The sequence below is a fragment of the Hesperophylax consimilis genome, chromosome 8 (assembly GCF_061612785.1).
Source record: "Hesperophylax consimilis isolate HC1 chromosome 8, BYU_Hcon_1.0, whole genome shotgun sequence".
In the NCBI taxonomy this organism is placed as follows: Eukaryota; Metazoa; Arthropoda; class Insecta; order Trichoptera; family Limnephilidae; genus Hesperophylax; species Hesperophylax consimilis.
The window spans coordinates 3,839,806-3,853,648 of record NC_142843.1 but is presented as its reverse complement, the minus strand read 5'-3'; the positions used below and the strand labels follow the sequence as shown (position 1 = coordinate 3,853,648).

General features: G+C 34.9%; 1 protein-coding gene across 5 annotated transcripts in view; it reads right to left on the bottom strand.

Moving 5' to 3' along the window:
• Positions 1 to 8,972, bottom strand: part of LOC149421426 (putative serine hydrolase) — a 268,266-nt gene extending 259,294 nt beyond the window's left edge. For 2 of the 5 annotated variants that reach the window (XR_016302530.1, XM_089634767.1), the window contains exons 1-3: positions 7,656 to 8,234; positions 4,403 to 4,535; positions 2,863 to 3,067 (exon numbers count right to left, since the gene is read on the bottom strand). Coding sequence is in view for 4 of the 5 variants with exons in the window: in XM_089634767.1 (XP_089490893.1) it covers positions 2,863 to 3,067; positions 4,403 to 4,535; positions 7,656 to 7,687 (370 nt within the window). In the remaining variant the exon portion in view is untranslated. Of the gene's footprint in view, positions 1 to 2,862; positions 3,068 to 4,402; positions 4,536 to 7,655; positions 8,235 to 8,438 lie in introns of those variants that run through there. The other 3 variants (XM_089634770.1, XM_089634769.1, XM_089634768.1) reach the window with 3 other exon arrangements.
• Between the last annotated feature and the right edge of the window lie 4,871 nt (positions 8,973 to 13,843).

Below are 13,843 nucleotides of genomic sequence, written 5' to 3'. Positions count from 1 at the left end.
ACAATTTGAAACAATGTAAACTGTTAATTTATGGTGTGTATCTTCCTGCAACTACAGTAATTCATTATGTGTGTCTCAACCTCACTATTGATTATAAAATAACATTTTTTTATTTTTTTTTATTTAGTTACTTTTTTAAATAATTAGGTACATTTTTGTATGGCACACGAAAAAAAAAAATATATAAAATTAAAACAGATCATTGAAGTCCTCCTCACTAGGAGATCCTGTGCTGAGGGGGACTATATATGTTAGTATACGTTTTCAGCGACTAAGATGATGTTTTTAATATATTAGCTAGTTCTTCTTCCGATGTTTCCTTAAGCCAAGATTTGATGTCCTTGATGTAGTTATTTTTCGTTTTCCTTTGTTTGATGTTGAGAGGGAGTTTATTATATAATTTTATTGCTAAAAATTCAGAGTTTCTTTGTCCAAAGGTAGAATTACATTTAGGAATATTTAGCATGTCTGTTTGCTTGGCTCTGGTTTTATGATCGTGAGAGGGGTTTGCCTCTGGTTTATTTTTTAAGGGCTGAACTAGAATATTTTTAGCATAGATTTTTTGTAAACTTGGAACATCAAATAGATTAAAAATATCAGTAGTTGGCGTCCTTACGGGGAGCTTTAATATGGTCTTTATAATCCAATTTTGAGTTTTCTTTAGTTGTTTAAGATGGTTTGATGATGCTGAGCCCCATCCTATTATTCCATATTCCAGTAGAGTGGCATAGAGCATAATATACTCTCTTTAGATCTGTAGTTGACAAGATATTTCGTAATTTTTTGAAGAAATAGATGAGTTTTGTTAGCTTTTTTGAGGTTCCTTCGATGTGTGCATCCCAATGAAGTTTGTCGTCAATTACGATCCCGAGATATTTAATTGTTTTAGTTTGGACTATATGCGGGCAAAGACCATTGCGGATATTTGTTTAGACATTCATGTAATTTGAGTGTATGCTCATTCGTTGGTTGACCTCTTTTGTTTTTAGAGAATGTTAGATATTTAGTTTTACTCACATTTAATGTAAGGGAGTTTGCTTTTAACCAGTTTTGGAGTACAGTCAGACCTTGCTCCGCTTTTTCATGTGTGCTTGTCCAATTTTTTTCATAGAATATAATGACAGTGTCATCTGCAAAGCTCATTATGTCTCCTTCAATGGGAAGACTCAAAAGGTCATTAATATAAATGAGAAATAGTATTGGACCCAATACGCTTCCTTGAGGGACACCGTACTTGATTGATAGAGTTTTGCTACTTTTTTTACCAATTTGTACATACTGCTCTCTTCTAGTTAAGTAACTTTTAATTAGATTTAGAGTTGTTTGTGTTATTCCTTTTTTTTTTAATTTAAAAAATAGTATTTCATGATCAATTGTATCAAAAGCTTTTTGAAGGTCAATAGAAACTGCCAAGCATTTTTTACCTTCATCCAGTTTTTTTATAATTGTATTTGTTACTTTAGCTATAGCATCACCAGTACCCAGGTTTTCCCTAAAACCGTATTGCGTCGTTGATAATATTTTATTTTCATCCAAAAATTTAACCATTTGTTTTTTATTACTTTTTCCAATATTTTCGATAGTGTAGGTAATAGACTAATTGGTCGATAGTTAGATATATCATTTTTGGGACCGCTTTTGTATATTGGAATAATCGTAGCAATTTTAAGACGTGTGGGAAAAATACCTTTTCTTATTGAAAGATTTACAAGGTACGTCAGTGGGTAGATTAGCTCATTTAGTAGATATTTAATTGCTCTGTTTGATATCAGTTCATTTCCCGATGAGGTATTTGTGTTTAGGGAGGCTATGGTATTTCTTATATCTTCACTTGTTATCTTGACTATGTTAAGGAAGTTTTCTTGATTGACATTTTCATTCCACACTGTTTTTTCGGCAGTAAATGAAGATTGTTTGATTTTATTCGCTAAGTTCGAGCCTATATTGCAAAAATAGTTGTTTGCAAAGTCGAGAATTTTTTCTGGATGTTCTGCAAAAGATGTTGGTATCCTGTCAATATTTAATTCTTTAATGTTTTTAACATTGTGCGAGGCTTTAGCGTTTGTAATTTCGTTTATAATCTGCCAGAATTTCCGGGAATCATTATTACATTCCTCGATTTTCTTTTTATAGAATGCTTCTTTAGCATAACGGATTACATTTTTACAAATGTTACGATATCTTTTGTATTTGTGTCAACTTTAGAGCAATTACTTTGAAGTCATCAAAGTAATGCAGTTAAATCTCTTACAAAGATTTACAAGAGACCAGAAGTATCATTTCATGTCTGTAAATTTGTTTGTGTGTTCCATTTCCGTTTAAAGATGGCGGTCGTTTTATTAGTTCAGTAAAAATGATTTTTTCAAATGTGAATTCGAAATGTTTATTTGGAATTTCTAATCAGCATTTTTTTATACATACATATACATAGTACTGCCAGAAGAAATTTTGAAAAAAGAATTGTAATTGAGATGATGACGTTTCTTTTGACAAATTGTATACTTCCGAAAAGGTGGGAACCCTCCTGATCTATTCTATGATCTACTTCAAAGAATCTGTGAAATAGATCAGTGCAAACAGGCTTTTCTATCCAATAGAAACCAAAACTGAATCGACTTCAACTTTCGTTCCATAAATTGACTATAGATATATCTATTATATGACTATAGTAGAGAATGCAGCATTATTTGATACAAAAAAGGTTACATAAAATATAATATAATGGTTTATAGTTAAGATATTATATAATGTATTTTAGTATATACAAATCTTATGATTTCAGACGAAATTTTGGTTTTAATTAGAAACATACTTTTGTGAGGTCTACTGTTCACAGAAATATTAGTAAGCAATATTTTTTACCTGGTGGGTAATTTGAGGACAACCCGTGTCCGGGGAAATCAATGGCCAGCACAGCCACGTCCTGGGGCAGGAGCTCCATGAGGGGTCGCCACGTGTAGGCGTTGTCCTGCCACCCGTGCAGCGCCAGCACGGGCTGCTTATCCCGGGGGCCCCACCAGACTCCCGCTATGTGCCCCCACGGGGTGGGGATCTTCACCTCCTCACCCTAAATATTACAAGACGATTAATTAAGATCAGTAGTAATATTATATTCACAAGTAGTTGATTAATAATATTGAAAGACAAATTTAAAAAAATACATTTAATTTTATTGTGACAAAAATTCATTTTCGCATACCAATTATTTATTTCTCCTTTTTGGCATATTAGATTGCAAACTGACTTCCATTATATCTTACTCAAACTACAGTACTATCTCACTTACCAACCAAGAGTCCAAAACCCAGTGTCAACTAGTGATGATTATAGTGCTTACGGTTATAAACAAAGAAAAACCGCCATCGATCTTTTGCAAAATTTTCATTTTTTAATTTAGAGTTAAGGTGTGCTGTGCGATGTTTACGCTTGCGAAAAGACTCCATTTTGTAAACTGATTCAAACACAAAATGGGGCAGATCGAAACGAACAGAAACACAATGCGACAGTTGCTAGAATAGGCAGAGGATTAACCGAACCGAAATGTCTGAAACAAATTAACCTTGGTGACTGCTAAAACGGTCATTGAGAGTAAGCTAAACGGCGGTATAATATCTAACTGAGTGTGCGAATAAGATAACCCAACCCAAGCTTTGTACGACTGTGAATACCGGCGAATTGTAAAGCTTGTGTTCAACAGCATAGCAAGCAAGAATGTCAAAAAGCGTCTTCGCTCTTTCGCATACACTAAATAATAATAGTTAAAAATGAGACGAATGGTGCCGTGCCATTTCGTTGTGATTGTAAAAGTGCGCAAATATAGGTACACACGTGCATTATTCAACGGAATTCGAATAAAATATTTGCCAGATGGGTTTTCAAACTTTGACAAAGGATAAAACAGTGGTGACATGTGGTGAAAATATGAATAATTAATTTTTTATTAAAAAAAAACGTTACCGGACAGCAAAGTGCACATAAGATTTTTTACTCCAAATATGCTAAGGAATAGCTGGTTAAAGTTTGTCAGGTACGTGCCGATACACCATATATATTTGCCATGCCCGCAATTTTACAATCGCTGGATGTGTGAAATCTGAGCGCGTAAATTGAACAGTGTCGCCTAAGGTCGAAGGCGCACACTCAATAACTTATATGTTTAATTGCTTCTTGTCAAAAAAGAGTCTTTTGCGGTTGCCTCGCCTAATTGAAGAGCCCATTCCACTTATGAATCATAGTATATCACGCTGATAACAAGCCCGTATAATGCCGTTTCCTGCCAAAAACCGACAGTCGACAAAAACGGCATTTGCCGTGTCCCGCAGTTGACAGACAGTCTGCGAAAAACGGCAAAGGCCGTGTCCCGACGACAATGTGTTAAGAAGATATATTTTTAAATAATTACCTTCCGTTTAAATGTGCGTCCACTCTTGTAGAAAGTAGTTGAGAGATTCCGGGAGCAGGTCTTTAGCACGGGCGTGGTGATGGAATGCACCATGTTATATATTCCATTCAAAGAAAGCTTCACAGACCCCATTCTGAAACAGACAAACATAAAGCACTCATTTGAATCACGTGAACGAAATAAATAACAGAGGGCTTTTCTAAAACGATAATGAAACTTCTGAGACAGGTTTTGTTTCGTCAAACTTAAAAAAAAATCCATGAAAAATAGATTGTTTAGGTTCTTTGTGTAGGAATTTTTTAACCTTTGGAACTAGAGGTGGGTCCTATGAGTACTTTTCGTTACTGGGTACAATGAGTACAGGTATAGAAAAATACCTGGTAAAAATACTGGTGACAAAATACTCAAAAGTATTTAATACTGACCTGAGGATTGATTCAGAATAAGTAATTCTAATGAACTCGCATAAATTCTGCCCACATATTCCCCACAAATATCTACGTGAGCTTGATTCCCCTTTTATTATTCGAAAGTAGCTACGGAATTCCGTTTTGAAAAATTCCTCACATTTTTCCGGTCGCAAAATACCAGTCACAAAATACCTACTAATAATACCCATCGAAAATACCTATCAAAAATAACTAACTAACTAACCATCACGCCGTTTCTCCGCAGGGGTAGGCAGAGAGGACGGACCGCCAAACAACTCGGTCTTGGCACACACTCCTTGCCTCATTCACATTCATACATCGTCTCATACATACTCTTCTATTGCTCTGACTCTTGACATGGCCCGACTCAAGTATCTGATTCACTTGGTCATGCCATGTCTTCCTCGGGCGTCCCCGACTTCTGCTACCATTCACATTTGCATCGTATATTCTCCTTATACTCCTTTCTTCGCTCATTCGCTCTACATGCCCAAACCATCTAAGCGTCCCTTTCTTGATCTTACTCATTACGCTTACATCAGCCTTGCACTCTTTGCGGATATCCACATTCCTCACACAATCATACATGGTTTTACCACACATACGCCTCAGGGATCTCATTTCAACAGCATTCAATCTACTTTCATCCTTTCTTTGCCAGTTCCATGCCTCACTTCCATACATCAGGGTAGGTACCAGCACTCCATTGTGGACTGCTAACTTCGCTTCTTTGGACAATTTTTTGTTAGCGCCAACTGCGTTCAGTCCTCCATTAATGGAGTTACCTGCATTTACTCTTCTTTCAATATCTCTGTCAGCCTTCCCATCTCTCGTAAACATGCTTCCTAAATACACAAATTCATCCACCTGCTCCAAGTATTCCTCATTCACAGCTATATGGCACACTGTTTTCGTACTTTTTCTTTCAAACACCATTACTTTAGACTTACTTACATTCATCATTAACTCATTCTTCACGCATACTTCGTTCATCCTAGACACGAGAGACTGCAGATCATCCATACTATTAGCAATCAGCACCGCATCATCAGCATACAACAGGCAACATACTTTCAGATTACTCAAATTCGCCCCCAATCCCACCTCTTTCAATTCTTGCATACAATTATCCATGTATAGATTGAATAACCACGGTGACATTACGCAGCCTTGTTTAACACCTTTTGTGATATCAAACCACCCCGTAAAACCACCGTTCACCCTAACACATGCAACGCTTCCCTCGTATAGAGACGCAATTGCCTGAGTCAGATTCGCATTCACTCCATACTTGGACAACACCTTTCATAGCTTTTTCCTGTCGACTCGGTCGTATGCTTTTTGTAGATCTACAAAGGCACAGAAAAGTTTCTGGTTTTTTGCCAGAAACTTCTCGGTGAGCATACGCAATGAGAAGATCAGAAGATGAGAAGAATATCAAAAATACTTATCAAAAATACCTACTAAAAATACCCATCAAAAATACCTGGTAAAAGTACCTATTAAAAATATTTAGTCCCGGTATAAAATACTCACGAGTATTTTGGAACCAGGTATTTTGGAGATCTGTCAAAGTAATCTAAGTACAAAGTATCGCATGGAAATACCCGGTACTTTTACTGGGTACGATAAATACGCCTCACCTCTATTTGGAACCCCAGACACTTTAGGAAATCAAAAATCTAATCTAAAATGTTTCAAGTGTAAGCGATTCTGTTAAGAAAATTTATGCACTTTCTCATGGTATACAGGTTTAAAATGCATATCAAAAAATTCCAGCTAGGGCGAAATCCCAATGCCAGCAGCGCGTCAACGGTTTTTCGGCGGGAATTGATTCTTGTCACTGGTGTACAAACGGTTTTCCAGAGGTTTAATGTCGTAAACTTTCCCAAATTTCTCCAATAATAATTCAATTTTGGGAGGACTTGATCAAGACAGACATCCATGATAGACTTGAAATCTGGCTATCATTTCGGCGAGCTGAAGGCAAACCACGTGACCATATTTTTGTCACCAGGAAAGTACGAGAATGCTTTTAATAAACTACGACACAAGTCGTACATTGACCGCCGAAGAGCTCACATTGAAATAACCAAACCCTGCGCAGATAAGTAAAGTTCGCTAAAGGAAGGCAAAGGTTTGCAGCCCAGTCCATTATGGGACTTTTCTGCACCGGATCTGAGTGTTTGTTCTTAAACAGCGTAGCGTCGCTATAAAATGAGTGAGGTGGGTAAATTATAACACATTTGTAAAAGTGTCTAACTAAATAGTGTAACAAAATATTCAATTTTAAGACGGAACTTTTGTTTACCCAATTTGGGATTTGTAGTTAAATTTGCACACCAGCATAAAAAGGTCTAGTAATTCGTAAACAGATTTAATTTCGAGGACTGAATACTGATATTACAATGTGAGTTGCCTGTATTCTGTCAGATTAATTTATTGACAACATGGATTTTTACCCTTTCCCTGATTGGCTGCTTCTAATGGGAAGAGTCAAAAGAATAAACATAACTCCTCCTTTCATCAAAAAATTATTGTTTTAGGCAAGTTTTCGATATTAAACTAAAGAAGGGTTGTTTCAAAGAATTCGAACAATTGAGTCGTTTAATTTCTATACCCGCTATATCAACTTTCATTGATTCGGAGAAAACCGCAAAAAACTGTCACATCTCTAGCGTACATAAGTAAATGCATTAAAAATTTTTATATAATGAATTGGAGTAATAAAATTTCGAAAAGCATTTATTTTTCTATATATGTCTAGCAATAATTAAGTAATTTCGATAAATAAAATGGATATAGCGGATTTTGATACTCACTTCGTGATTTTGAAAGTCAACTGAGGCGACATGGCGGGTTTAGAAACTCACGCGTAGATCATTTTGACACACTAGCGTGGCGTCAGAGCGGCGGCCATATTGTATTTTGGCAAAATAACTGCTTGTGATTCGTTGAATGCGATATAGCAGGTTTTGATAGTGACTTTCTGTATGATATAGCGGATTTGGTTTCTCACTCGCAGTTTTAACATGGTTTTTGGTCATGATAAGGAGGGTTTTGAAACTCAATTTTAGGCTCCTCTTGTTGCTCGCAAAAATGTGAACAAGATGTCATACTCAGATCATTTTGTCAAAAAATCGGATATAGCGGGTATAGAAATTATAGGATTCAATTCATCTAATTTCAAAGTTTATTTTCAAGTTCTATATAAATGTCAAGTTCTGTTATTACATCATTCTTAGTCAGTTTTTTCACAAAACTGAAATTGACGTGAAACGACGTTGATGTGAAACAACTGACCAAGAATGATGATATAATAACAGAACTTGAACATATTTATATAGAACTTGAAAATAAACTTTGAAATTTGATGAATTGTTCAAATTCTGTGAAACAAATCGTCCTTGGCAACCTGAAGAAATAATAATATTTTAAACAAATTCATAAAGCAATGAGACTGTAAGTTGAAGAACTGTCAATAGTATTAAAATATATTTTGTTGGATCAATTTAAGAATTATTGTGATATCAAGAAAATTCAGCAAAATAAATTAAGGAAATAATAAAATGGTTCACGTAATATAACAAAAATAGTTTACTTGCCTTCTGCAAATTTTTAATTCACAATTTTACTTTATTACGAAATTTTCAACACATTTTACGCAAATGCGAGGGAACGAATAAAATGCAATCACAATAAAACCATGTGTCGCCAGTGTTCTCGGAAGATTAAAGGTGTCTGTCACGATGTTCCGGCAGAAATAATATCGGTTCGAGGTTTGAAATGATAACGGGTTATGAACGGACTTTGAATTCTTTCCAATAGGTCTATTCGTCAGTGTAGTAAGGTGATTGGTTTATTTATGGTAGATCAGATTGGGTAACGTAATGTCTAAGAATTGAAAATGTGAGATATACGTCATACCCGTCATACTGCGTCATACGTTAATTCCGATGATTATAAATTAACCACTGACATTTTAATATGATTATAATATTTCTTAGAGTAAGTAGCAAAAAAAAAATCATAAAAAACCCAAGAAACCATTCTAGCAAAAATAAACCGATCTCCATTCTAGAGCTTAAATATCATAAATCATAAATAAACCACTCTATAAATATATATAACACTTTCTTTAACTCAACTTCAATCTATCAGTGTTGCCAACGGATCTTGGCCTAATGTCGCCGTTTTTCAAACATAACCATAAACCTAATGTAGCCGAATTTCAGTTGCAGTAATTCTAATGAACTCGCATAAATTCTGCCCACATATTCCCCACAAATATTCTACGTGAGCTTGATTCCCCCTTTTATTATTCGAAATCCATGGGGGGGGGGGAGCTACGGAATTAAAATTCCTCACATTTTTCCAGTCGCAAAAAATATTATATCAAATACCGGTAAAGTTCAAGAGGTTTTTGTTTTTTTTTTAATTATTATTTGTGATTTGGCTGATTTAAATAACTTGTCTCTGAAGTAGCCTAATAGGCGACCAGTCGCCTATTAGATTTTTTCGTCGCCGATTCTCGTTCTGAGTAGCCTAAATGGCGATTCATCGCCTTCGTTAGCAACACTGTAATCTATGAGTTTTTAATATTATTTTTTGACAGTTATAATGTTGCTATCCGTCGAAAATTTCCCATACATAATATCAAAAATATATTATTTTTTTTAAACCCGTCATCCTACGGGTCGGTAGGCAATCTGGAGTTCACTATAGGGCAACGGCGGCAACGGTCTGCAGCGCAGTTCAGTGTGGAACTTCTCTGCACAGGGCATAAATGAACCATATTTGTAATACGCATTTACTTTGTGGCTCGTCATAATTTACAATAAAAGATATAAATTTGTTTTAGACCACTTTAATTAATTGTACTCTACTGGTTTCGGAAGCACCCTTCCTTCGTCAGGAGAATATTAAAACTAGAGAATATTTTAATATTTAAACAGTTTTAATACTCTCCTGACGAAGGAAGGGTGCTTCCGAAACCGGTAGAGTACAATCAAAATTTAAGTGGTCTAAAACAAATTTATATCTTTTATCATAAATGAACCACTCACGCACACGGTATTACAGCATTTGGTTTAATCGATTTCTTACCGACCTGTGGTGACGTTTGTTCAAAAACTTTGTTGAAAAAGGGTTCACACAACAGAGAGTTGTTGATCAACTAAAATTGGAGCTTCTGAACCTACTACTATATATTACGAATTTAAATGTAATACAGTAACGAAATTCCGGACATATCATATTATAATATTTGTAAAAAAATATATATTAAAAAATATTAAAATAAAAAAAATATTTAAAAAAAATTTACAACAGACCAATCATTTAATGTTTTAATATTTAGGGTCTCACATCGTTTACATGTTTAATACACAACTTATAATATTGACATCATGTCATACTTGCTGGTGGGCTGAAAATTCAATTGCTTTTCACTATGAGAGATATTTACGTTCGTCAAGTTGCTCTATGCTAAGAACCCTGACATGATAAGTCGACTGATACCAACACTAAAAAATACTTACATATCGGCCCAATTTATAATACCGTATATATCATACCGTAAAAATCTAATACTTACCTTACATGATATGATAAAATATTTTGGTTTCACATATAAAGATTGTAGGCATTAATTCAAAACGAAAAAGACGCGTGGGATCGGCAGTTACAATTTACAAGTATCGTAAATGAGGATTTCGTTCTCCAAATAGAGCAAACGTCTTTACATATCAATATAAAATTACCCCTATATATATTAATATAACCCAATAGGTGAGTGGTTTATTTATGACCTTTATGACCATATGACCCAACAATAACAGTGTAACAGTGATTACGTAATTTTTTGTTCCATAAAATAAACTAGTAAACACCGATTTTAAAACTCTTAGAAGATTTTTTTTATTCAACCAACATCAATAGTAATTTAATTATATACATGACATAAATAGCACAAGGAAGTCACTACTACAACCATTGACAACCATAGTAAAGGTGAAGCGTGTATACCAGAACACATAAATATACCACTCTCTAGATCGATATCTTCCGGCTTTTTGTATCCAACAGAATTATACAGTACTTAACCACAGATATACAAGCAGTACCTACCGTGCGGAGCAGAGCAGTAGACAAGGTAGAGGAAACTCAAGGCCATTTAAAAAAAGATACGACCATAGACAACATAATTGCTCTCAGCCTACTCTATTCACTCACTAGCCCAAAAAAACTATTATAAAAATAAAAATGTCCTTGAAGCAGAAAAATGTCGAAATGTTTTCCAAGGGCAAGGTTCATCTGACTAAGAAAATAAACTTTTACAGTGCATTTCCTTAAGATGAAACTTGTTAATCTGAGAAGAAGACACCCAAAATGACAAGAAATTTGCAAAAACACTGAAGAAAATTTCCAAAACATGATTGTCCGACAGTACGACGAAAAATTCCGACATTTTTCAGCCTCATGAACTCATGGTTACATATGTTTAAAAATCTTTAATTTCACCAAAACAATAAGATAATACAGGATAACACTAATCAATAACATGAATAAGTTTATCGATATAATAAATAACATTTATACGTTGTGGAGGAAGACATATGTCATGTATCAAGCATTGTTCAAAAAACCGAACGAATAACCTAAAACTGTTAATTCACTTTAAACTTGAACTTACGTAGGTAGGTTGAATATAATATGTTTATAACTCGCTAACACTATACTGGCTTATATTGTATTTTTATCACGAACAACTTTAACACGCAATATTTTCGACGGAAATGATAGTATTTCGGCAGCAAATGACAACCCGCGTGTATAAATAAACCACTGTCATTTTGTTTGAATGATTTGAAAACTGTCAAACGGCATAATTCCGTCATCTCTTTCTGTTACACGAGTCATTATGGTAGAGAGCGAGAGATCAAACCAATCCTTCTGTTCTCACCAATGAGATCTGAGCTTTTAGCCATATTATTCGTTTTCTATAAGAATTTTGAGGTGGGCGTGGCGGTTTCAAATGAGTTTCATGGCCAAAGCTTAGTTAAATGCCCCTGCCAGAACAGATCAACAGATGTTTGGAACAGATACCCCGAAGCGCCTCGAAGATACTTTCGTACTTAGTATTTGTTCTTAAGTATCGCGCGTCTTGCGAGTATTGGGCGTCTTGCGAGTATCGCGCATCTTGCGAGTATTGAGCGTCTTGCGAGTACTGCGAGTCTTACACGTCTTTCACGTCCCGTATACGTAATACTCGTCAGACACAAGACGCTTAGTGAGAAGAGTGTTCTTCTAACCCATATAATAATAATAATAATAATTGGATAATTTGTAGAGCGCCGTTTTTGTGAAAAATCCTAATAATTGGATAATTTGTAGAGCGCCGTTTTTGTGAAAAATCACCTCAGTATATGGATTACCCTCAAAGCAAATGCGCCAGACACGAAAAAAACTGTGAACAAAATGTGGGGAATTGTTCGGCTGGAAATTCTCAAGCTAATCTCCCTCTCCCCTCCGTGGATTTGAAAAATTATTGTGTGGAATCATACAACGGATATGCACTCAGAAATTTTTGTGGGGAATCCAGCACCGAGTGAGCAATTCTTCGCACAAAAAGTCCTAAAAAAAGTGCGAAATACTAGGGAACAGGTATTTGGAATAAGTATTTATTCTTACTTGTACCAGTTGTTCCAAGTATCAAGACGAGCTATTACACTGCCGTCTCTAAACCATAGATATACCAATCACCTTGCCTTCTAATATAAAATAATAACAACAGCATTTTCAACTTGCAATATGAGTGCAACTGATGCACAATCATATATAAACAAAGCCAAGGAAGAAAATCAGTGCATTATACAGGGTGTCCGGAAACTCGTAGTACAAGCGGGAAACTGGTGAATCTACATCACATTTGGAGTCGATTTTGTAGTATTTTTTTTTATTTGAGCTTTCGTTATCGAGTAAATCGAGTTTGAAGTTGATTTTTTTTTTTTAATCAAATTCTTATAAATTATTACTGAAGATCAAAGTACCCAACTAATTAAAACTATTTGAAAGTAAAACAAATGCAGAAACTCGGATTTGAAGCATTATTTTGAAATCACCCTTCATTTAACCCGGTGTAGTCATAAAATATTTCTGCTCTGCAGGGTTAAAACATCTGTTATTCAACCCTAAACACCAGAAAAAACTTTAACCCTAAAATAGCCGAAAAATATTTTCTTTTGGTTTTTTTTTTTTTGAAAATGCTCAAATCAAAAAACTTTATGTTTTTTTGGGTTCCCCATGTGGTGTAGATTCTCCAGTTTCCCGCTTGTACTACGAGTTTCCGGACACCGTGTATAGTACTATTACGGATCCAGCACTAAAGCTAACTAAAGATCAGATGGCTATATTACTCAAACTTTCCAACCTCTCTGGCACCATGTTGGATGTCGACGTCAAAGTTGAGATCCTCGAGGGTCAGGTTAAGTCTTATGAACACATGATATCTAAATTGATAGAATCAAACTTACAACAAGAATCTTCAAATGTATCAATGTGCGAAGCTGCTGATGAGCTAGAGGAGAGGAAAAATTATCTTAAAATATCATTATATTTAACTCTCCTGAAAGCCCAGTCTGTTCCCAGATCGACAAATTACTGATGATACTGTTCATCTGCACGGGATATAGTTACAATAAGGCTATAGTAACATACCCCTGTAATAATAATAACTAAGCTGATTCGATATATCAATTTTAAAAAGGAAGATTTTTTACATAGAATTTATAAATTATAATTACTTACCTTACTAACCGAAACCAGACTGCTCAAACTATCAGATAGAAGAATTTTAACTGATATATTATATTTATTCAAAATTATTAAATTTATAATTGACAGCCCTGAATTATTGGTATTCATTTATATGAATGTACCTGCCAAACAAACTCGAAACAAAGACACTTTTAAAAGTAACAAAAACCTCAAAGTAAGACATTAACATTTT